This window comes from Eublepharis macularius, chromosome 2 (genome assembly GCF_028583425.1).
Source record: "Eublepharis macularius isolate TG4126 chromosome 2, MPM_Emac_v1.0, whole genome shotgun sequence".
Lineage (NCBI taxonomy): Eukaryota > Metazoa > Chordata > Lepidosauria > Squamata > Eublepharidae > Eublepharis > Eublepharis macularius.
This window is the reverse complement of record NC_072791.1, coordinates 168,163,516-168,189,110: the sequence shown is the minus strand read 5'-3', so window position 1 is coordinate 168,189,110 and position 25,595 is coordinate 168,163,516. Positions and strand designations below refer to the sequence as shown.

Below are 25,595 nucleotides of genomic sequence, written 5' to 3'. Positions count from 1 at the left end.
TCCTCCCTCTACTTCCCTTCCTATAAAGGAAAAAAGCCTAGCCCTCCCTTTCTGTGCACTTTTATGCATAGTGCAAAGACAGGCCAGCTGCCAGGAGTCCCAGCCCAGGCTCATGCAACAGATTAGGGAGGAAGATTCACTCAAATGGCCTCTTATCATGGAAACAAAACTACAAGCAGAAGGAAACATGAACAGCAGTTCTAAAAGGTGAAATTTATTGGCTTTGCCACTAAAGCAGGATTTTAAAAAAAATTCACTGTGCTGTGCCGGTTGTCAATGGACTCGAGTGCTCTCCTGCCTGCATGCCATGCTGGCGCAACTTTGCCAGTAAGTTTCCCACCATTGCATGCGCCCAGCTGCCAACAGTTGCCTTCTTTGAGATCCGTTGTTGCATGTGTTTTCTTGTACTTGTGGAGAAACTCATTTGATCAATGGGTTTTGGGACGATGTGGTTTTTGGTTAAGCACGAATAGAGCCTCAGTTCCCTCTCTCCCTTTGAAGAGAAGTATGTATGTGCGTGTATGTACATGCGTGTGTGCGTGCACACGTGCACAGCTGCCCAACACTTACCTTGACTTGCAGTTTGCCCAAGCATTCCTTAGGGTCCATAAACACGGAACCCTGTTATTGTGTGCTCTTAAATTTGGTGGGCCAAGGGAAGACTATGCCCTGCGCAATTTTGGTGCTATTGCATGCAAAAATACCTGCCCCAGAGCCTCCTTTTCCCACCCACCCCTTGAAAAGAAGTGTGTGCATTTGCACATGCACAGCCTATGCATGCACTATGACTGGATATTTTTATTACCTTTGAAGTATTTGTCATGGTTAACTGATGTTCCCATGTGTTAACTGGTGTGTAACTGGTGTTAGTTTTGCCTCTACAAATCTTTCTAGCAGTTTCTGTTGGTAAATAGCAGGGGAAACCACTTCTCCTGCATTGTTTTCCTGGCCTTAGTCAACATCTCCCGCCTCCCGCTCAAGAGTTGCTGTTTTCCACATACGCCCAATGTTACAGACTTACTGTAAAGATAACAGTCATAGTCTGTGTGAAATACATTCAGCCTTTTGTGACAGTAAATATACCAGATGTATATTTTTGAAACTTAGAAACTGAAATTTTTGAAACTTAGTTGTGCTTTGTGCAAGTCAGAGCACTTAATATCCATGTGTAACAATTCCTATGATAAGATGCCTTCTCTGTAGCTATTTTCTAATGTGTGAACTATACAGTCAAAAGTGTTGTACCAGAATCCTGTTGAGCCAATGTCATAATTAAAGTACAGGGGATATAATATTTGTGCCTAATATTTGAAAACTCAAAAGTGCAGTTCATGTTGGTACTTACTATGGTAATAGTTTTAAATAAGTTAATAACATTTTTCTGTGTGTCTTCCCTCTAGGCAGATTCAAGGTTAAAAGCTCTTAATGCAACCTTCAGAGTAAAAAATCCAGACAAGTAAGTATAAGGAAAATTAAGTCATCTTCGTCATGGCTGTTTAATACCTCCTTAACTTTTGCTTGCTGTGTTGTTGAATTGGCATCACATGTAGTCCAGTCAGCTACTTTCTAAAAAGCAAATGCAGAACATGACAACATATTTCCTGGTTATTGCTTTTGCTTGTGTTAGCTATACCAGACTTGTCTACTGTAAAATTCTTCTCATCCTTCCCCCTCCCCCAACTTCTGCGTGTAATTCAGCCATGCTCTGTTACTCTTTCTGGAGACCTCTTCCACACCTATATCTATAAAAAGAGGAAATGGGCTGTAGTTACAGTCTTTCCTTTGTATTTCAACGTTGGTGAAGGCACAAAATTGACAAATTGGAGAAGAATTGTCTTATTTTTTTCTGCTATATGTTAGTAGCAGTAATGGTAATTATTTTCAGTTGTTGAGAATCATTTGTTTTGTGTGACCACAGATGATGTAATTTTACAGCATTAGGACTGGTATAAGAACACCTTGTTGTATTAAATATAAATGTACCTTTTTCCTCTCTTGAGGCAAGTGAATGAAACCTGGTACTGCAAGTTTCTGTCCACTTTGAACTAAGGTGGTAGGAAACAGGTTGAGGAAGACGCCTACTGGATAGCATTCACATATTTCTCCCCATCTCCGCCATTGGAGCAGGTTTGCATTGTATTTTCAGCAGATTGAATTGCAGATAATACACGCTTTCTGATTTTTAAAATCAGAAGTCCTTCTCTGTGAGGTGAGGAGTAAAGCTGACAGCTGACTCACTCTCTGGAATATTAATCTGTAATGATAGTTATGGAAGTGATGAAGAATCAGTTGTGATGGATAATTCCTTCTCTCCCTGGTCCATTCAGGCAGTCTATAAACAAACAAACAAATAGTCAAGGTATTCTCTCCTTAAAAAAATATTGAACCTATTCTGAATCTCAGGTCCTGGCACATTTCTATTGATGCCATTGAGAAACTATAACAAGGCCCAGAGACCTCCCCAGTGCATGCCTCCCGCCATAATTATCCCTGCCATCCCTTTGCCTAGCTGTCCCATGGAAGCAAAACCTCTAGACACTGCTGTGACATGTGGCACTGGGAGAACAGGTAGCCTAATGGAAGCCTGTGCTGCCTTCCATCATGGAAAAGGTCAGCGGTGACGCGGACATGAATGAGCCTATGTTGAACCATTGGATATAGGCCTTACTTGATACGGAATAGGACTTTCAAAATACGGAAGTTTATATTTTCAGACTTGCAAAAATACCAGTATTTCTGTTTTTTGTACACAACATATAAACATTTCTATCATGATCCAGTCCTTGAGATACCTTTTCATCACTCGCTTTATGTCTGACTTCCCCTTCAATTATGACGTAATGCTGTGCCGGTTCCATGCAGGAAAAAAGACATTAACTTGCTCCAGGCTGATTACCTATCAGCTATCTTTATTATAATATCAGGCGGTTCATTGAAATCTACCCTTCACCTCATCTTTATTATTAATTGTTGCTTTGTAATTCCATAAACTGAACTTTAAGTTCTGTGATGTCTTGGGTGTGCTAATCTAACTGATATTATATCAGCATCAGCTGGTAAATTCTGAGCTGTTCAATGTGGTAGTTCTGTGCAAGTAATTCCTTTGCTACTTGTACTTACGTGCATAGAGAACCATGAAAATTTGTTAGGGCAGGGAGATGCAAATGTGGAAGATCTTCCACAAGAAGACCTCCCAAGTCTGAGGTACTGAGTTCATTAAAACAAACCCTGTAGCCCCAGGTGTAGACATCAGTGTAGAATATCACTATAGAATTGGAAAAGAGCAAGGGTCCAGTAGCACCTATATGACTAACAAAATTTGTGGTAGGGTATGAGCTTTGGTGAGTGACAGTTTGCTTCTTCAGATATAGCTAGAATGTGAGTGCTTCTTCAGATATAGCTAGAATATGGAGTGATTTCTGATGCCAAATGACAATAGCAGGTAAATTACCATAGCCAGTGAATGCCGGCATGATTGGATTAGGTGGGATATACAGACAGGTAGTAGGTGTGAAGAAATTAGCATTGCTAATCAGACAGGAAGCCTAGGTCTTGATTCAGCCCAGGTGGATGCATTGTCTTGAGTTTAGTTATCAGTGACAATTCAGCAGTCTCTCTAATCTTTCTTTGAAAATGTATCACAAACACATATTCAGAATTTCATTTTCACATGACAGATGAAAAAATAGAACGCCCAGTGGGCAAATAGTTAAACCAAAACCCTTGCTTTGCTGAGCAAACTACTCGCCTTAATAGCTTCTCTGTTAAATCATTACTTTAGTTTAGAATGACTGCTCCAAGAATCCTGAGGTAATTTTATTTAAACAAGTCAGAATAGCTAAGGTGTTTTGTTGTGATCCTGCTATGCAACTTGTGAGAGCTTGTTTCTCTGATTGTTAATGATGTACTTCCCATTCTCTTATTCCCAGGAGATTTACAGAGCTTAAACACTATAGTGATGAGCTGCAGTCTGTCATATCGCACCTTCTGAGAGTCAGAGCTGTAAGTATTTCTCATTGGGAGCCTGACAGGATAACAAGTTAGCTTTCCTTAAAGATATAAAATAAGCGAGGCATCTATCCATAGATTATGTGAAAGTTCCTTGATTGTGGTGTTATTTTTGGAAATTATATATTGTTTTCCTAAATACCTGTCCTTGCTTTTTATCACAAAATAAATGAAATGATACTTAACTATAAGGATAAACTGGAAGAACAGTTGCATATTTAAGAGGCACACAAAAACAATTGGAGCAACTTTACAGATTAAACTGGTGGTGCTTAAAGTGAAACTGGAACTCTGAAGATGGTTGTTGGGAAAAGTATGATAGTCTCTCTGATCTCTTTCTGTGTTCCAATGCCACTCTCTTCCAATTACAGGAATTAGGGAAACTTTGTCTCCTGTCTAATGGGTTGATTTATAGGTATTGAGGATTCAGTAAATTACCCGCTTTTCACAATATCTTGGACTTCCTTGTATCTCTCCCAGAAGAATTTTAGGCTATGCTATGTGTGTGCCCATTTTTTTCTTCTAGCCTCTCAGTAATTTATTTGTCCTGGGATGGGGGACAAGAGTGTGTATGTACTGAAGAGGTGTAAAAAAATCTTCCATGCCTAAAGAATGCAAATCTGAACATTTTATTTGATACATTGTCCTCTAGGAAACTGCATCTTAAGTTCCTGTTTGTCTGTCTAGATAATCTAACGTCTGTATATAAATTCTTGTTTTAGAGAGTAGCAGATCGGCTGTATGGAGTGTACAAAGTCCACGGGAATTATGGGAGAGTTTTCAGGTAAGAGCTGGGAGTGCTAGCAGTTTATTCAGTTTGTGTTCCTCAGAAGCAATTTTTAGAGGAATTTGTTGGTGTTGGAAAATATTGGAGTTGTATCTTAAATGTGCTGCATGCAGATCACCTTGATTAATACATTTCATACCCTTCCTTATCTCCTCAGAGGATTAAGCTGTCCTTGAAAATAGCTTCTCTTGCGTGTTTTTCTATCAGCTAATTTTGTTGAAAAGTATGCAAAACAACTTTTAACAGGGTTGATCTTTCCAGTTCCAGACAAAGAGTACCAGCTGCAATTAAGTAGTAAAGAAACAAAAGAAATATATGTGAAATTGCAAATTAGGAATTGCTCCTTTGTCGTGTGATAAAATTGCAAGTGTATCTGAATCTAGTTGAGGTTCCTTGTTCTCATTGCATTCAACTACAAGCAGACTTTGGTAAATCAAGGTGGATCAACAGCTTACATTTGAAACACCTTGGCTGTGGCTCATCCTATTTAGAGATCAAGAGAAAAGCCATTCACATTTTGCCATCATTAAATGCAATTGAAAATTTTCAACCTTTGACCACATTGCCTGATACGTCTTTTCTGGTGTTCAGTGTATGGGGCTTGAATGACTATTGCAGTTTTGCAGCAGCTGCTTCTCCTCTGCCTGCCTTGCACTTGTGCAATTGGAGTGGGAGTTTATTTTTCATTATATGTCTTTAATATTAAGAAAGCAGCCTCTGATGTGACAGTTGGACAGATGCACTAAACTAAGAAAGCTGACTCAAGCAGTAGTATTTTTGTAAATTTATATGGCTGGATTGAGTGCTTAATTTTTTCCATCTTACTGGAAAATTCTGACTCTGGAACCAGGGATTCTCCTTTTTGTTCTGTAGTTGGCAAATTTAACCCACTAGGCTAATGGATTGCATATGGGGCTGTCTAATTGAGAATGCAGTCCTATTCAGAATTACTCCTGTCTAAACCCTTTGACGTTTAATGGGCTTAGTCTAGAGTAATTGCATAGGATTGTGCTGTAAGAAAAGTGCCATTTAAACTTCTAACAGCTCTCTTAAGTGAGTTAACAGAATGTCAAAAGAACATATGAAGAGCAGTCATGTATTGCCAAAGAACAGCACATTAATTTTTAATGCAGGCTTGAAAGATAATTGTCCATTTTTGTTAATATTCGGCTGTACACCTTGTTTGGATCTGGTGGTATTAGAATCAGAATCATGTTTATTGCATGTGGTCAAAAGGCCACCACAATTAAGTGACTAAAACACATGAGTAAAAAATGAACAATAAACAATAAAACTGTAATGTTAAAAACACATAAAGAGTACATTAAAACATATTAGCACTTTTGTTATACACAGGTGAAGGCGTTTCAACCACTAAGCACAGCATGAGCCTGGATTTTCTTAGCTGCCATGGCAAATTGTGCTACTCTATAATTAGCATATTAGATATTAATAAGTGAACTTCTATTTCTGGGCTTGGATCCACTGAATGTTTCAAACCGGACCAGCATTTTAAAGAGTATTTTGGGAGGGGGAGAGCAGAAAGTTGTGCTCCATGGGCAGAAATTTTTCTGTCTGTAGAACCACTCCACTAGATCGAAACCATCATAATGTATAAAAGTTTGTAATTAGTAATGGAAACAATATGAAACCTTTTAAAAAAAAATAAATTGAATATCAAAAGTCTTCACAAAATACTATCTGTTCTTTAGATTTTTAGCAAACTTCACAGGGGTGGAATATGAATCCTCATGAAAGTTTTCCAAATTTTTCAAGAAGTGAGGTATAACATCCTTCTCCAAACTTTGTAAAAGTAATTCATTTTTTAACATGGATATGTGACGGAGCTCTTTCTTTCTCAAGAAGAAAAAAAAAGTCACAGTGAGCCAATGTCAAATTAATGCAAATGTGAGAGAACATAATTAGGTTTCTTGAGTTTGAGGAATATTTACTGCCCCGCTAAAATATCATGGACATGAAAATAAAACTTGAACCCAAAGTATTGAAGATTAAAAGGGACAGAACATCTTAGCAATATAATGTGTTGATATTTTCCTATTTCAGCTGTTTAAACAAGGCATCCTCTTTTGCTCCAGTCCCTAATCTGCTGAAATAGGTTTTTTTTTTTTAAATCATGCAAGTGTTAGAGATGAGGGCACAGGCTGTAAAGTAGATGCTCGCATTTTGTCTTCACCAATACTTTTGAAGGAAGTTCAGTATGTAGGAAAAGAAACTTTGGGTATCTGCATGCAGATATCACCTGGTAAGAACTGCATACAAGATGCAATTTATTAACTTCTTCACCCTTCGTGTGCAGCTTTTTTATTTTTTTAATTTGCTTTTTTTGTCTTTAGTGAATGGAGTGCAATAGAGAAGGAGATGGGTGATGGGCTGCAGAGTGCTGGCCATCACATGGATGTGTAAGTATTGATTATTTGAGAGTTGATGGAAGCCAGATGGACAGTGTTAGAAGCCAGAGAGCCAGAGCTTGGAAAATGGTGTGTTTTGAGGAACAGCACTATGCAACATTTCATTGACTTTAGGTTGGAAAAGCTTTGGAGTCCTATCACATTAAGTAGCCCAATGAGTCCCTGATGATTTAAAGAGATTTCTTTTTTATTATTATTTTGAAACTGTAGAAGTGTTTGGCACACTTCCAGCAATTTCTCCAAGCTGCTATGCCAGAAACTGGTGGAATCTGATGTGCTACAGATCTGATACTCTCCGTTTGTTTGGCAGCAGTATGTGAATTTATAGGTTTTGTTTTACAAACACATCTATTCAGTGCCTAGATCTTTTTTGCTTCTCTGGGGCATGTGAAGTCTTTAGCATTCATCCTAGTAGCATTTGGGTAAATTAGAACAGAAGCAAAACACTATAGTAAAAAGAAAATAAAATCCACCTGTATCATTTGTACAAAAGAAACAGTTGAGGGGACAGGATTTGGTGGGCAGAATAAGATTCTTGCTTAGCTTAACTATTTGTAGCATTTCTAAGTCTTGTCAGACTAATATCCAGAACTTGAAGTAATAAGAATGAAGCCATAAAAATGCCCTTGTGGAAAGAGAGGGATGGCAGGGCCACAGATGATACCACTTTCATCTGTGGTATTAGAACATAGAGAGTGCAATCCTATGGAGAGTTATAGGATCTGCATAGGATTACACTGATAATCCTATTGAGTTTTATTCAGTCTGTTTAATGCTTTACACTTTCCTTAGAAACTTTTCCTTTTACACTGTATTTTGTTAGTAATTTTTTAATTTTTCAATTATTTTAAAGATTAGCATTTGAATAGAAGTACCTTGCTGTGAGATCAGAAAGAGTACATCTAAAATGCAACAATGTGCATTGGGAGTTTATAAAACTTATGTAAAAACTCCAAGAAAGATTCTCTGCACATGCCCAAGATAGAATTACTGCTGGTCTCCTGTTTACCATAGAGACTAGCACAGTTTATTCCACCATAAGCTTTTGTGGGTCAGAGCTCACTTCACCAGATGCATGAAGTGTATATCCATGAGGTCAATCTGTACAACAGGATGGGGTGTGGATTAAAACAAGATCCAATAAAAAGTGTAATCAGTTCACTCACGGTGAGTGAGGGCCATTATCAATTGTTAGGTAAAGTAAAATTAGCTTAAAAGCTAGTGCATGAAAAAGCAAGAAAGCATACACAGTTATAGATGTTTATCTGAACTAATTAAAATCTGTATGGGGTAGGCTATGCCAGATACTAGCACCTACAGTGAGTGAGCAATCCTAGGTCCTTACTATGGGGCATAGTCTTGAATTTATTCTTGAATTTTAATTCACCAATTATGCGTTGGATTCTCCTTTTTATATGAGAACAGGGTCTTTGAGATAAGTAACAAAATACCCTGGAAGATTAGAATGTTCACCTGGTTTCTGGATATTGTGATTTTATTTTTTTTTAGTGTCAGATTTGTTTCCATTTGTTCTTTTGCATAAGTAGCTACTGACTTAATTTTCTAGTGTAGAGAGTGAGACTAGAAGGGAATTGTTGGCACATAATATTGGAGGATGAACAAGTGAATGATCCTGAGGTGGTATAATTGATGTTCTGAGGTTGATTGTATTACTTGAGTGTATATGAGGATGAAGTTCATATCTAAGTTGGTTGCAGGATCTAGTTCCTGAGTTTGCTTCTCTATTAGGAAATTCATAGGGGCAAAGTTGTTTGGGGTTAGGGGGCTGTCTATCAGCAAGGAAAGGCCTGCAACCTAAGCCACGATTCATTAAACTGGCTTGAGCTATGAGCTGTATGTTACAATCCTGTTGGCCTGTGTTGTAGTAGAGTATTTCTGAGTATCAGTCTGGCTGTTTCATTTGCCCCCAAAAGTTGTAAATCCTTCAGATGAGAATTTATATATTTTATTTATTTAAAATATGTATATATTCACCTTTCTCCCGGAACAATATGGAACAATTAAATAAAACAAACATTAAAACCATTCATTAAAAACAAGACTAAGACATTTTATGCCTTAACCAGCAGGTTAGTTACAGTCTGCGACATGTTATAAAAGTACACATATGCATACTTCATTTTTTTACCTGCTGCTTAGGGAAGGAGATTGATTCTGGATCACTGGTCTTGACTATGTATCTGCAAGGTGGAAGAGAGCATTATGTGGTCTGTGCTGGGCTGCTGAGGACTTTATAAGTCATAACTGGCATTTTATTCTTGCTGCTTCTCCCCCCTCCCTCAAAGGCTACAGGAAGCTGTCTTTATATAGTGGGCTCCCACAACCTGCCCCTGTCATCAATATTGCCTGCTGTTAGAAGTTTTTACTGCATTAAATTCTGTCTCAGTTTCCGATAGACCAGCAAACTGAGATGCAGAAGTTCTGCAAAATTGCTCTAATTTTTCTTCCTAATATGCAGAGTTTTCAAAATTCACAGTAAAGGAAAAGGTAGTTGTCAGGGGGTAACCACTACCCAGTACAATTCTGAAACGGTTTTCAACTTCTGAATCTTAGCCCACAGTTGGGTGACCATCTCATTTATAATAGGGAGCAAGTACTTTTTCAGTGTGTTTTTAATGTCTTGTCATGTGTGTTGGCCTTGGTGTGTCTGTAGGGTGTTGTCTCAGGAAGTGTTAGGTTAAGTCTTACTCTTCCTTTCCTTGTTTCTGGTAGGAACATTGTGAACAGTGGTTGTCTTTTGTTGGTGGACAGGTAAGCAGTCATGGGGATGGAGTGGCTGTGATATTGACACTAGCAGCTGAATAGTGGAAGTTCGAGTTCCTAGCCTTGAATTGTGGGAACTGATGTGGAAGTATGGAAATCTCATTTGCCCTGGGTCATTTTACCATTATCTGCTGCCATTCCATTTCCCCTCAGCTGATGAAGGTGATAGAGATTTCCCCCCTCAAACTCAGCCCTCCATTTATTAAGGGTGAGAAAAAGATTGGCCATAATCTCTTCCTTCCTGCTCCATTTTGTGTCTTCCTTGTGTCTTTTCAGAGGAGGATTTTCTAACTACCCTTGTCCTAGTATATGCTGAAACATGCAAGAGAATTTATGCCCTGCAACCTACTAGGGTGTTGTTCCCGTTAAAAATGGGAGGGGTGTCAGTTTTTAGTAAAATTTGGATTTTATTCTGCTGCTGAAGGACAGAAAGAACCATAAAAATGAGCAGAAAATAGTGTATAGAATGAGAATGGATAAAAAGAGCAAGAGAAGAACAAAAAAAGAGGGACAGAATAATTGTCTAAAAAGTAGTTTTGCTGAGGGACAGACAGCAGAAGAAAAAGAGAGAAATGATTAACAAGACAAAGAGAAAGAGAAAAGGGGGAGAGAGGATGAGCAGGAGAAAGGCAGGAGTTTGGAATTTATTTACAAGTCAGTTCTAGGACACACAAAACATATGGAGGAACATGCTGATTCAGTGTAGGAGCCCATGTATGTTTGCTAGAATGATAATGAACAATCTTGTCGAGAAGCTGTGTTCAAATTGCTAGAAACAAAGGGTAAAAATACTAACTTTTCATGCACAAGTAGTAAATGTGTGAAATTCATGGCTTACATATTTCCTCATTGCTTATATATTGTTTGTTCTTATAAAAAACTCAATATGTAGAAACTGTTCCTGTCTTACGGATGTATTGTTTTTTGCAACAGCAATAAACTTTTGAAGGTTGTTTATTTTTATTCACTTTATGGCAGCTCTCCTATCCTGCCCACTTTCTGTCCCACCAAAGTGCCATATGCTCCTGCATATGTGGTACATAGCAAAATGTTGCATATCTAGATCAGGTCATCTTGTTCTGTATTGTAACAAAGACTTTATTTGGTTTTCAGTGCTGTTTTGGCTGAGGTGTTAACATTGCCATTGGTAACTAGCCCAAACTTGTTTAATATCCTAATTGATTTATTATGTAGATCTATTAAACTACATAATTTGACTTTTTTTCTGAGGGAGTTAGAAAGAGCTCCTATTTTAGTCATCTTGTGTTCTGAGGGAGTTAGGAAAAGCTCCTATTTTAGTCATCTTCTGCCCCTGTGAAGAAAACAGTAATATGCTGAAGTCTTCAATTAATATATTGGCTAAAGATTGAACTTTTTACATCCATATCATTATACTTTTCTTAAATTTATTAGAAAAGTAAACAAGTTTCTTACAAATATGTATAACATGTTCATTTTGTACAGAATGTGATTGAAATCAGATCACTTTGTAACAGGATAGGTTTATTTCAATCTCTTTGTAACAGGATAGGTTAAATCAATTAAATCATTGATTTAAATAAATTCTTTTTTGTAATTGTTTGTAATTTCCTGAACAAGCATGAAAAAGATGTCTATAATAAAACAATAAAAAGTTGATCGTCTAACAATATTGTATCAAAATTTTGGGAGCTCATTTTCTACTATTCCATTTGCTAGGTATGCGGCTTCTATTGATGACATATTAGAAGAGGAAGAACATTATGCAGACCAGCTGAAAGAGTATCTTTTCTATGCAGAAGCTCTTAGGTAAGCATACAATATTGTAACATCTGTGATAATTCTGATTTTGTAGAAATGTTTTAGTAGGCCTCGTCTGTAAACTGTTTACAAAGGTTCTATTTCAATTGTTTATAGTTTACAAAAATAAATGGACATTGCAGTAAAAATGTGGATTCAAAGGCCTTCTCTTCCATGGAATTCTTAGCAAGTTATCAAGTCGGCTTCTCATCTATACAGTGTGATAACGGTAATTTCCCTGAAGATTTATAGCCTGATGGTGGAAAGGGCCATCAAGTTGGAGCCAACTTATGGTGATCTCATAGGGTTGTTAGGCAAGAGACAAACACAGGTGGTTTGCCATTGCCTGCCTCTGCGTAGCAACCCAGTTCTTCTTTGATGGCTTCCCATCCAAGTGCTAATAAGGGCCAACTCTGCTTAGCTTTTGAGATCTGATGAGATTGGGCTAGCCTAGGCCATCCAGGGCCTTTATAGCCTACTGCATCCTAAACAATTGTCCATTATGCTGCTAATGTATATTAGGTGAATTAAAGGAAGTTTTCAAATGTTGTGCATATTCATCTAATTGTGTACATTTTGGACAGTGTGAGTAATTATGATTAACAGTATGAAGGAATCCAGTAACCAGGTTAACTAATCTTGATTCTATGCTTGGAGTGATTTATCTCTCTAACCATCATTTGTTGGATGTTTTGATTTATATTTATCAAATGTAAGCACCCATATTGGTGTATTAGAAAAAAATACAAAAGCAACAGTAGAGAATATATATGAAGAACAAAATAAGAGTAAGCAGGTTCACTTAGGAAGACCCTTCTCCAAGCAAAATGTGAAGCAAATAAACATAGTTTTGTTTTACAATTTTGTTTTATAACTATCATTTTGTTTGTTTATACTAATATGTAAGCTACCTTGAGCCTCTTTTTTTGGAGGGGAGCATATATAAATATTTTAAGTAAATTCTAAGGGAGGGGGAGAAAATGTTCCTAGGCATAAAAATGTCCCAGTCTACCATTTTAAGCAGCATCGTATCATTTTGATTAGCCAAAAACGTAAAGGCTCTATAGATCCAGCCAAACACTTAAATTTGGTATAATCCTTTATAGAAAATGACTAATGTAAGAAAAATGAGATGAAAGAAGAGTGTTTGACATGGCCTAAAATGTTGGTAGCTCTCCTCCTTTGACTTCAGCCATGAAATTACAATATAATCAACATTACTACCTACTGATAGAATTTTTTTATCTTAGGGCATTTTATTTTCTTATCATGTGAAGAACTGAATCTTATAGAACTAGTTGCCATATTCTCATTGGAAACCTTCTGAGTTAAAGCCTGGGCTGTATCTCTGAAGAGAATTAGCAATTTAAAGATAGAAGAGTTGTGGCTTAATATTATAACATTACTATAATATTATAACATTACTGCAGCATTTCATTGTATCAGAATTAGTAGTTTTTCATAGCATTTTTACTGTGTCAGAATTGCATTAACAATGGAGTTGTTTAATTCAGGGTAGATGAGTTTCTCAGGATGAAGTCTGTGGCAAAGAAGTCTGGTTTTTAAAGCATAATGAGCAGAATTTTCATGGTGGAGCTTTTATTTATTGTTTGCAGGGCAGTTTGCAGGAAGCATGAACTTCTGCAGTATGAGTTGGAAACAACTGCTCAAGATCTGACATCAAAGAAGCAGCAGTGTGAGGAACTGGCAACAGGAGTAAGCTTGGTTTTCTTCTCTGACATATATTCTCTAAGATTTAGACTTATAGATGAGCATGTTCTTAACCAAAATTACTTTAATGCAAAAATGGTATCTGAAAGTGCAATCCTGTGCAGAGTTATTCTAGTCTAAGCTGTCTTATACTGAATCAGACCCTTGGTCCATCATGGTCAGTATTGTCCACTCAGATTGGTAGTGACTCTCCAGAGTCTTTCACCTTTCACCTGGCCCTTTTAACTGGAGATGCCAGGGATTGAACCTATGACCTTCTGCAAGCAAAGCAGACGTTCTTTCATTGAGCCACAGCTGTTCCTCAGGAGCACCACAGGAGCCCGATTTGAATTGGGACAATGATGTACGGGAATAGGGGCTTCTGCCTCCCTTTACCATTTTCTTGACCCAGAACAGCCCCAGAAGAGTATTATTTTCCTTATCAGCAGGTTGCATGTGCAACCTTGCCTCCTATGGTGCAAATACTACCACACTGGGGCCTTTCAGGTTAAGAAAGCACAGGGGGAAGGCAAAATCTTTCCCCCCATGCCATGGTCCTGATCCAAATCAGTCCCCTGTGGTGCTTTTGAACTGCGTTCCCACAGGGAACTCACAGCTGTCATACGGCTGCAAATCCCTGTGATGATCGTGTTGTACATGTAAAGTGTAGTCTGGCACCAGGCAAGGCTGTTAGGGCATGGAGTGCTAATTAAGAGGGTGGACTTGCAGCTCCAATCTACCCTCTTAAGCAGCACTCCAACATTACCTCTTAGGAATGGCTATAAGAGCCTGCTCCGGGGTGCTGGAGAGAAATTGTAGGTTCCACAGGGAGTTGTCAAGGTTCCATGGCCCCCTAGCAGCTAGATTTGTCAAGGCCTGGCATACAGTTACAAAAAAACAAATTGTGACAGCTTATTAATAAGCAGATTTGCTATAAATACTCATTATCAGCAATGTTCTTATAAATAACACTTACATGATGTGCAGTATACAAGGAAACATGTTAGATCATACATCAGAAGGCTTAAACATGAACAACGACCTAGCATACTGGTTCCTTTAACCAGTATGGCAGGAGAACCCCAGGTGAATATACCTTTAAAATGAGACCATTCCAAATGCTCAGTTGTAATGCAAAATAGTTAAATATACCTTTCACACCTCATTATGACACAGCCTTGTTAGGAGCCTGGTGAGGACACCCACTTAAGAGCAAGAACCACCGGAAAACTGTGAGTATGGGGCTTGATTTGAGCCATTTAACATATTGTTAAGAGACAAATGGTTAATTGCAGTTTGTTTATTTCAGTACGGAGTTGATTATGTGACTGCACTGAGGAAGATAAAGAAACACGATTGGAAAGCGAACTGAATGGCCTATTCAGTCACACAAGACTCTTGGGCTCCAAAGGCTAGCTGTACTTCTATCCACTAGGGATGTGCAGGGCCAGGGTGATTCGGGTTTCCCGATTTGGTTTACCTGAATTGGGGAAAAAATTGGAATAAAGGGAATTCCTGATTCAGAAGATTCAGGTTTGCTTCGTAAAGATTTGGCAGTTATTTTCAATGGAGAACATGTTCCTGGCATGCTATGGCCCCCCAAAGAAGGTGCCCTTATCCTCCACTCTCCATTATTCCCTATGGGGAAAAACAAAAGGGCTTTTTAGGTGGCTTGGGGTAGCATTTTGCAAGCAAAATGCATCCAATTTTCAGGGGACCTCCTCCTACCTTCCTACCATGCCCTCTCCAAGTTTCAGGAAGATAGAACTTTGGGGGGCCATGTTATGGCCCCCCAAAAGTGGTTCTCCCACCACACCATTTTATTTCTACTGTGGGGAAGACTCCCACACAGCAGAAACACATGGATTGTGGTTGCCAATGGCCACAGCCACAGTATGGCTACACTACACCCCCAGCAGCCCCACAGACCCAAAGACACGCACCCCCAAGTTCCCCGCCACCCCCAGAGCAGGCTGGCCAGCCACTCCCCATTGTTCTCTATGACGAGAACTTTTAAACTGTCTTTCCCAGGGCAATTATGCACAGGCCCAGAGTGCCTCAGCAGGGGTCACACTCCTGAGTGCAAGCTCGTCCCTGGGAAAGCACACCTGAACCACAGACACTCACCTCAAGTTCCCCACCATCCCCAGAGCAGGCTGGCCAGCCACTCCCCATTGTTCTCTATGATGAGAACTTGCCTTCACACTACAGAATAACGCACACACATTGAATCAAGTTAAAAAAAATTATTTTTTAGCTTTCAGTTACAGCATTAAAGGCACACGACACTAGTGTCACATCACAGCAGTCTCCTAGACAGTAGTACCACAACTATCCTCACACCAGAGAATCACAAAAAAACCACATTGAATACTTGCAAAAACATTTTATTTCTTGGCTTTAAGTTACACAGCATGGAAGGCACATCAGAACATATCACAGCAGTCTCCTAGACAGTACTACCACAACTATTCTCACACCAGAGAATGAAACACACACACAGTTGCTTGCAAAAACAATTTATTTCTTGGAGTTCCTGGGCTGAGGGTGGGAGACAGCATACAACTACAGCAGTACATTTATAACCCCCCCCCAACATAACCATAGTGACTCCAAGGGAACCAAATCATAGTGTCACACATCCATTCCACCCAAACCAAACTGAATTGGGGGAAACTCTTGCAACTTAGTCCAACAGAACATTGTCATTTCCTGCAGCTGGGCTCTCAGTTCAGCCAGTGGGGAAACACCACAGAGCAGAACAGTACCTAGTCACAAGCACAACACAATGGCATTTGCAGAGCATGGTTGCAGAGCCCCCCCCCCCCTCAACTTCAGGCTGAACTCGAAAACACCTGTGAGGCAGTGCTGGGATGTAGCCATCATCATCAGCTGATGCCCACCCACACCATTCCTACTAATCCCACTCCTCCCACCCCGTCAATATGAATGAACATTTCAAGTTAACTTTAACAGCAACAACATTTTAAAACATTTTACAACATTAAACAACATTCTCCTCAGCAGTATAGCTAAGTTTGGCTGCTACTCTGAGTTTCTTGCTGTGTTAGTGTGAGTCCCTAACCTAACCAGTCCCTATCTAACCTGTCTCTCCCTCCAGTGGCAATCAACATTTCTGGGGCCTGTTATCAATTATCAAAATAAATTTGTGCCCACGGACTGTGACAGTTTTGGATTGGTTTTTTTTTTCCTGTTGAGGGCGGCAAATTGCAGGGTGCATTCCCTTTACCACTGAGTTCCACCCGCCTCCTGCTGGATTTCTTTCTACTTCTAAGTTTACTGTAGGGAAGAGCATGATTCCTCGGGTCCTGGACTCGCAGAGGATGCAGGCCACAAGGAGGGCTTACCTCATTCACTCTGGAAGTCCACTTCTGATAAATTGAAGAGCCGAGAGTTGACCTTCAGGAAGACCAACTGCTCAACTCTCCATCGGAGAAGGTGAGAGCAATGTGGGCTGAGAATGTTGCCCGCATAAGAAAAGACATGCTCACTCTCCATGCTCGTTAAAGGGCACGAGAGGAGCCACTACGCCTCGAGGGAGAGGTCCAGCCAGACCTTCTCCTTCTTGGCCCAGTAGCTCAGTGGATTGGTGGAGAGCAACTCGCAGGGCTCCGCAAGGTAGTCCGTGACCACTGCCTCTGCCGAATCCATTCTCACACGACTCACGATCCCAGAGGGCCCGCTGGAGCATCTCCATCTCCATCTCCATGGACGTCCCGGCAGTGGCCACAGGGGGAGCCTGCTCAGAAGGGGTGCAAGAGGGACCCGCAGGGCTGGGCCCCTCGCCCATCCCCTCTGATTACAGGCAGCCCCTCTTGGCCTGCCTACTCCTCACCCGCACACAGAGGGCATCTCTGGCTTGGGTGAGGTTCCTGTCCTGCTCAGCAAAAGTGCCCTTAATGCGCGGGTTTTACATGGTCACCAACATGTATGACTCCTTCTGCATGAGAGATGTTAGCTTGGCAGCTATGCCCTGCTGCAGCCTTCTCATGAGCGCGCACTCCACTGGAACAATGTCTGCACATGGTGCGTCTGGGTCCACAAAGGAGGCCAATGAACTCTGGAGCGTGTACACCAGAGAAATGACCAGACCCAGGGTTGCCATGTCAGACGACACCGCTACAGTGAAGTCCTTGAAGGGCTTCAGGACCTCCACTGTCTGGGAGATGGTGAGCCAGTCCTTCTGGCTGAACTCACCCTCCTGCCTCTAAGCATTGCTCTCTGAGAGCCACGCCTCGAGGGCGGCCTGCTGCTCCACCAAGCGCTCCAGCATGGCGCAGGTGGAATTCCAACGAGTGACTATGTCAGAGATCAGGACAGGCTCTGGCACAGTTCGTGAGTGGACTTCTCACTGCACGAGAAGTGACCCATGAGACTCCAACATTTCTGCAGGAGATAGCGAAGGTCACAAGTTGCGGGGTTCTGGGGAGGATCCTAACCCAAGCACAGCTTTTGCCACTAAATGCGCTTGTGGTTCACCTGCCATGCCACTGCCCTCATGTTCTGGCCACCATCCGTCACCATGAATCCCATGGTGATGGTGGCCTCACCTATCCAGCTATCCAACTCCCTCCTCAAGGTGGCCGTGATGTTCTCCGCCATGTGCGACACGTCGAGAACCTCTGCGTGGAGCAAGGCCTTGCAGTAGCTGGCCCAGCGGTCTCCCATCCGTCCCTGCCTAACACTGGACACCTCACCCCCACTTTGAAGGTCTTCGGGTTGCCACCAGTGAGCAGTAAGCAAGAGGTATGCATGCTGCACACTAGAGGAGGTCCAGATGTCAGACGTGAAGTGCACAGTTCTCACAGCAGCGTAGGACAACTGTGCCTTCACGTGGTCCCTGGCAGCCCTGAAAAACAAGGGCACCACGGTCCTGCTTAACGTCACTCCAGCAGGGATCGTGTACCAGGGATAGGCATCATGGAGCAGCCCCTGGAATCCAAAGTGGTCAACTAAGGAGAATGGCTGACCATCTACTGCTAGCATGTTGACTATGTTGCCGGGTCGCCTTCTGGATCCCCCCTCTGGGCACACTAGTGCCCTGCATACCAAGCATCTCCGTCAGAGAGGCTTGGCGTCCCTGCCCTATAGGAACCCGTGGGGGGAGAGCACCAGAGGAGCCTGCCTCCTTCTGGCTAGCTGGCATCCATGTGGTTCCACTTGAACTGTCCCCCTGAAGAAGCACTGCCTGGTGTTGCCTCTTCAGGTGGTTCTGCATTCCAGAAGTGGAAAGATGGTTCACATCCTTCCCGCAACTGATTTGTTGCCTACAATGCCGGCACTGGGCAAACGGGGGGCCCTCCGTTCTCTGAAAGTGACTCCAGATATCAGAGGTAATGGGGCCCCCACGCCACACGGGGGAGGTGCCTATGGAGCCCCCAGCAGACACCTCCTGTGAGATGCTCGGACCAGACACACCGTGTCCCACTCTCGGCTGGGCAATTGGAGATGGATGAGGATGAAGGGGCAGAATTGTGAGCTCTTCCACCACAGTCTCCTCCTCCTCCTCCAGCACCCTCTCTTCCTGCACAGCCATGAGAGGCCTGCTGCTGGCCTCAGAGAAAACAGGGGAGGATCGCCCAGCAGGGGGTACCTCCTGCAGTTCCTCCAACATCCACTGGGTCCCTGGGGTGAGCGTGAAGGACGGAAAAGTCAAGTGCCCCACCTCCATCCCAGGAGACACCACATGCTGCCCCTCCTCCAGCAGCTGGGTCTCAACCTATCTACCTATCTACCTATTTCTATATCTATGTTTCTTGTGGCTCTGTTACTACTGGAGATGGTCAGTCAAATATCTTTTTAAATGGCCCTGTTTAGTTTTGGGAACCTAAACGTATACACCAAACAGCTGAATTCCTCTTCAGGAATCAAGCTGGCCCTAAACCCCAATATAAAGGAAAGCCTATTACAAAAAACGTGCCTGGCCTGGCTACAAGGGGGCCAGAGGTGGGCAGGGAAACCCTAGTTAAGGGAGTACTATTGGGCAGCCTATTTATATTTGAACAGAACCCAACCTAACTTACTGATTCTTCTCCTACAGAAGCCTATTTAATGGGGAAAACTAGCCTCCGTTCCCTAACAATTTATTTTAGAGGGCAATATTATTCAATGACAGCAGCCTACCACTAGCCTACCTAACTCACAAGTCCACTATTTAAATCAAAACTAATTTCTCTGAGGAAACCATAAACTTACCAAACACTGCTATAACTGCTAACACAACCACCCAACAAACAGAATAACAGTAGCAATTAGCAAACAACAAACCTTAACTGTAAAACACCAACTGTAAGGAACACCAACTCAAACAACAACTATAAAATCTGCAATACAACAGCTAACAACAGTAAAAACCACCTAAACCCCCAAGCCAGCTCCCCTCTGTACCCCAACTCCCCTACACACACATACTTAGCAAAGAAGCAAACCCCAAATTAAATTGAAATTAAAAACTCAGGCCCTCCCACTTAAGCACTGCAATTAAAATCAGAACCCACAAGCAAGCCCCCACCTGAACCCTACCTACAACTCCCAAACACACATGCATGCACTTAAAAACAATACCTGTTCCCCCCTCCCACCAACAGCTGGAACAAAACTCAAAACCCCCGACAGTAAACTTTTAAACCAACTCAAAACAATACCTGTTTCCTCTCTACCAACCCCCAACAGTGAGCTTTAAAACCAAATCAAAGCAGGTACAGTTGCCTCCCCCCACCCACAACAGCTGGAACACAACTCAAACACCCAACTGTGAACTTTAAAAACTGTCAAACCAAGAAGAGTCCCCCCCACACACACACACCAACAGCTGGAACACAACTCAAACCCCCAACAGTGAACTTTAAAACCAACTCAAACAAGGAACAGTTTCCCCTTCCCACACCAAAAACAGTAAAAAAACACCCCTCAAACTCCCCCAACAGCAAACTTTTAAAACATACTAAACAGGAACAATTCCCCACCACCACCACCAAAAGCAGAAATAAATCCTCAGACTCCCAACAGCAAACTTTTAAAACACAGTCAACAACAGGAACAGTTTCTTCCCCCCCAAGTCAAGCCCCTAACGCTTTAAACCTTTAACCCCCGCCAACAGAAACTGGAAAATAAAAGCCCCAACTGAACTATAAACCTTTAAAACAAGACCAGCCTCCTCCCCCAAACAAATGCCCCAGCCAGCAGCCGCTCAAAGCAAAAAAGCCCCCCCACACACATGAATCCCCCCAATAAAAAATTAAAGGAGTAATTAAAAGTAAAGCTTCAAAATAAATTCCCTTCCCTTCCCCCCCACGCTTTTCCCAAAAGAGAAAACCCAGTGAGTCACTCACTGACTCTCCTACCAGTCTCCTGAAGTCCAGAGGTGAGTCAGTCAGTCACAGCACAGGGAATCCTCACAGTCCAGAAAGATCCAGAAAGCCAGCCCACACCACAGAGACAGAGAGAATCCACAGGCACTCTCTCAAAGTCTCTCTCTAGGCCAGGAACAGAATGGAAGCTGGCCCAAAGCAAGCCAAATCCCCTGCTGCATCTCCTTCCAGAGAACCCATTGGCTGGAAGGAGGATGCAGCAGTGGGATTGGACACTCCTAACTCCCCCCTCCGTTTCTAATCCCCCTTCCCCCCCCCTTGTACTCATAGTCTAGTCACTCACCCTTCCTCATCCCTCCCATTCTGTAAATTAGGTGGGAATCTCTGCAAACTATGCTGGCTGCCTGCTTGCAGTGCAATGCATTGCAAACAGCCAGCAAAGTTCTGAAGCTAATTCAAGCTTCCCGCCTGTTTTTACAAGATCGGAGGGGGAAGGAGGAGGTTGTAGTGAGTCACTTACTCCTTCTCCCCACTCCCGTCTCCTAAGAAAGCACGGGAAGCTTGATTTAGCTTCAGAACTTTGCCGGCTGTTTGCAAATGCAAACAGCTGGCAAAGTACTGCTCCCGGCTGCCCCGAAGCTTTCTGAAGCGACCCCAATTGCTTCAGAAAGCTTTGCTTCAGTATTTCTGAATCTTTCTGAATAGGGCCTAATTCGGGTTAAAAACCCAAATCAGATACCCAAAGCGCACATCCCTACTATCCACAACAGCTTAAGTGTTTGACTGCACTCATTGAACTGTTTTAAGAGCTTTATAATGGGTTTATCCAGAGCTATTTATGAACTTATCATACTAGAAGGGGTCTAGTGCAATATTGATTTGATTGTTTATTGGATAGTATTTATTGTATAATATTTATCGTATATTGCACATTTACATGGTGAATTTTTGTCAATAAGCACTAGCACTTTATGGGTATGGAATGACACAGACACCAACACAGTGGATGAAAAGTGATATATGTATTCTTTATTCCATAAACTGTTGTTATTCATGTAAGTGTTATAAGAACATTGCTAAATAATTAGTAGTTATATCAACTGCTTCTTAGTAAGCTGTCATGATTTGTTTTTTATAATAATAATATAAACAGATACTTCATACATGTATTTGGATATTTCTTTTCCTGGGGGAGGATAAATGATGTATTTGTATTCTTTCAGACTGTGAGAACATTCTCCTTAAAAGGCATGACTACAAAACTTTTTGGTCAAGAAACTCCTGAACAAAGAGAAGCAAAGATAAAAGTGCTAGAAGAACAGATATATGAAGGAGAAGAACAGCTCAAAGCAAAGAACTTAGAAAGCCGGTAACCATTGATTTTCTTTAAAGAAAATATTGGCTGTTAAAATTATAGAGTCAGTGGTTTGGATCCTACCAAAAATTTCCACTGACAAAGAACAGTGGAACATGATTTCTTCCTGTCCCTGCTACAGCCCAAAATGCTCCTCTGAAAAACTGCTCCTGGTGGACAGGAGATCTCCAGGAACAACATGAATGGAGAGTTGGATGTCAGCCATAGGAGGGGAAAATCTGCTAAACTTTACCCCCCCCACACACGTGTGCACAAAACATTATAGGTGGGATCCCACCCAGTGTCAGTTTTCTGTTTGTGTGCTGTATGCATTTTTAATATATTTTCTCTGTGTGAAAGACCTGTCTTACACAACTTTTCTGTCAATTGCAAGAACAGCGCTTTCTTAGCTCCTGCACTGAAAGTGAAAACAGATCACTTTCATATTTACAGATGTGCACACTTAATATGTGCACATATAATACACTCTTTGGTGTATTATATTTAGGTACTAATAAATTTAGCAGGCTGCCTGTGGGTGGTTTCTTGGTAGTGGAATTGAAAATAGGCTCTTTCACTCTAGGAAAATCCAGTTAATGAAATTTTCCATTGAAGTTTTACATAAAATATAGGCAGTGTCTGTTAATGTTTAGATTTCTTGACAGGCACTGACATTTCCAACTAGATGTCAGAACAGAATATCTTTTATTATTTCCTCATCCCTAAGTAGGAATTGTAGCTTTTCTGCAGCCACTACCTGTGCTAAGAAATAGAACTCTTTGTAATCTGCAGAAATTAAGTAAATAAGTGTGTGCTCTGTATTTAAGATAAACATGATTCGTGTGGTCACTTAAAGACTACCAAGTTAAAAAATACAGTGAAATTAAAAACATGTATATTTTAACAATAATAAAATAGCCATAAAAGCAGTTGGTACTAAACAGCAGCATCAAATAGTAATTAAAGACCTGAAAGACAATGAAACAAAGAGCACACAGGAGTTTTTTATGACAGAACCCTAGAGCAGCAAAAACTTTTTTTTAACAACAACAACATTCAGTTTATATACCACCCTTCAGGACAGCTTAATGCCACAATCAGAGCGGTTTACAAAGTATGTCATTATTATCCCCACAATAATAATCACCCTGTGAGGTGGGTGGGGCTGAGAAAGCTCTGAGAGAGCTGTGACTGACCCAAGGTCACCCAGCTGGCTTCAAGCAGAGGAGTGGGGAATCAAATCCGGTTCTCCAGATTCGAGTCCTACTGCTTTTAACCACTACACCAAACTGGTTCATTTTAAAAAAACAACCTCAGCTAGGACTTTTTTGTTTTTGTTCCCTGCCACCTTAAACTAGTATTGCTAATAGTATAGACTAATTTGATGTTGTCAGAGCTTGGATGCTAAGCAGGGTTGACTATGGTCAGTTCTTGGATGGGAGACCACCAAGGAAGACGGGCTTCTATGCAAACCGTTTTTGCTTATCTCTCTTCATGAAAGCCCAGTGTGGTGGAACTTCATTGGGTTGCCATGAATTGGCTGTGACTTGATGGCTTGCTTCCCTTTTTTTAACCTCATACTAAACAAAGGCTCTGAATCTGTTGGAAGAGAGTTTCATAGGTGAGGCACCAACATAGAGCAAGCCCTGTTTTTTGCTATAACAGACTAACATGGGTATGCCTCTGGAATTATGGGAAGGAAATAGTTTAAGTTTACAAAGTCTGGATGATTTAGACCCCAAATAGCAAGTGGCTTTAATAGCCGCCAGAGCTTTTAATGGTGAAAAAAAGCCAAAATATAAGAAGAAACTTATTGTCTTAAATTTAAGTCTGCATCCCAGAAGTTTTAGTTTAGTATGTCACATGGGTTGAAGAATATATTTATCTTCAATTAATTTCAGAGACTTTATCAAGAATGCCTGGGCTGATATTGAACGCTTCAAAGAGCAAAAGAACCATGACTTGAAGGAGGCCCTCATAAGTTATGCTGTGATGCAAATCAGTATGTGCAAAAAGGTATGTCTGTTGTGCAAGAATTCTTAACAGGGAACCAGAATATACAAGTTTAACTCAGGATAATGTCAGTCTCCCAGGAAAGAAGCATCAGGGTACTCCTCAGCTACTCCCTGTTATACATTTGATTCATTTTAAGCTTATGGCATGCATCACGTGGCTTATGCAAGACTTTTTTCATTTCCCCATTGCAAGTGTAAAACTCCCAGTGGTTTGGGTGGAGTATAGATTGTCAATAGCCAGTTTTATCCAGCTGCCTACTTGAATGATCACTTCAAACATGCTGTTTCCTCTTTCTACTTTCTTTTGTTAATTAAAGGGAATTCAAGTTTGGACTAATGCAAAAGAATGTTTCAGCAAGATGTGATGTATGGAACCGAGTCCTTCTCAGCGAAGTGCCGCAGAACAGAAGCACAAGTGCATGAACATGGATATTAAGTTTCTACATTATGAAATCATGGCATCAGTGTAGTTGTGAAAGTAGGGCATAAAGAATTTGTCTCTGTTCCTTGATGGCCACCTTGTGGCTTGTTTTGCATGCAGTAGCAAATTGAACATTGTAACTCTCTCAAAATGAGGCTGTAGGGAAGGATCCAACTTGGCTCCAGTGAATTACACACAACTAACCTGTTCACTATACTTTGGCTCTTGAGTCACCAATTTTTGCACTGTGTAAGTCATTTCCAGATTCCCCTTCTTCATACCTTTCTGTTTCACATCTGTAATGCTAGAATAGATAATGCTGTAATTTTTCTTTGTCCTGCCTCCTCCCCCCCCCCCCATTGTGGCACAAAATCGAATTTCCAGAGTTTCAACCATTTCCATAACTCATCACATGCATTATATCTCTATGAAGAAATTTTGTTTTTCTAAAGGATTAGCTTAATCTTTGTATCAAATTTTTGAACATTTGATACCCTCTACAATAGGGGCATTCTGTACAGTACTTTCAATGTGATGTTTCTGTGCTAGAAATTTAAAACTGATAGGACTCTATTTAGAGAATTTTTATACTTGCCAGCAGCACACAAGGCTGCATAATTAACAAGCAGATACTGTTACTGACCTCAGTAAAAAAATTTAAAACCAGCTTTAAATTTACTCTGCAGCATCCATTACATTAAAAGTATTTGGTTCTGTATTACTAGTTCTCTTTAAGACTACTACGCTGAACATAAAAATGTTCCTATTTAGTACTAATAGAGGCGGTTTCCAGAAGAGTACTGTGGATCTGGCATGGTTTTGGTTTGCACTTGCAGCTACATACATGTGAATTCCATTTTTTACATGCCTCAGCATTAATTTTTTTTAGTGAATTCATTTTGTCTGGATCATTTGCAAGGGAAATGAATAGAATGAATTATTTGGTGTCCAGTGGTACACTATGCTCATGAATAAGA

The 25,595-nt window shown here is 41.0% G+C and overlaps 1 protein-coding gene across 2 annotated transcripts in view; it reads left to right on the top strand.

Moving 5' to 3' along the window:
• Positions 1-24,968, top strand: part of SNX4 (sorting nexin 4) — a 51,060-nt gene extending 26,092 nt beyond the window's left edge. Inside the window, exons 6-15 of one of the 2 annotated variants that reach the window (XM_054971785.1) lie at positions 1,401-1,456; positions 3,930-4,002; positions 4,731-4,792; positions 7,150-7,215; positions 9,958-9,996; positions 11,707-11,796; positions 13,404-13,503; positions 22,052-22,197; positions 24,084-24,198; positions 24,515-24,968. In XM_054971785.1, the coding sequence (XP_054827760.1) occupies positions 1,401-1,456; positions 3,930-4,002; positions 4,731-4,792; positions 7,150-7,215; positions 9,958-9,996; positions 11,707-11,796; positions 13,404-13,503; positions 22,052-22,197; positions 24,084-24,198; positions 24,515-24,562 (795 nt within the window). In that variant the 3' untranslated portion in view covers positions 24,563-24,968. The remainder of the gene's footprint in view (positions 1-1,400; positions 1,457-3,929; positions 4,003-4,730; positions 4,793-7,149; positions 7,216-9,957; positions 9,997-11,706; positions 11,797-13,403; positions 13,504-22,051; positions 22,198-24,083; positions 24,199-24,514) is intronic. The other variant, XM_054971786.1, reaches the window with a different exon arrangement.
• Positions 24,969-25,595: the final 627 nt, after the last annotated feature.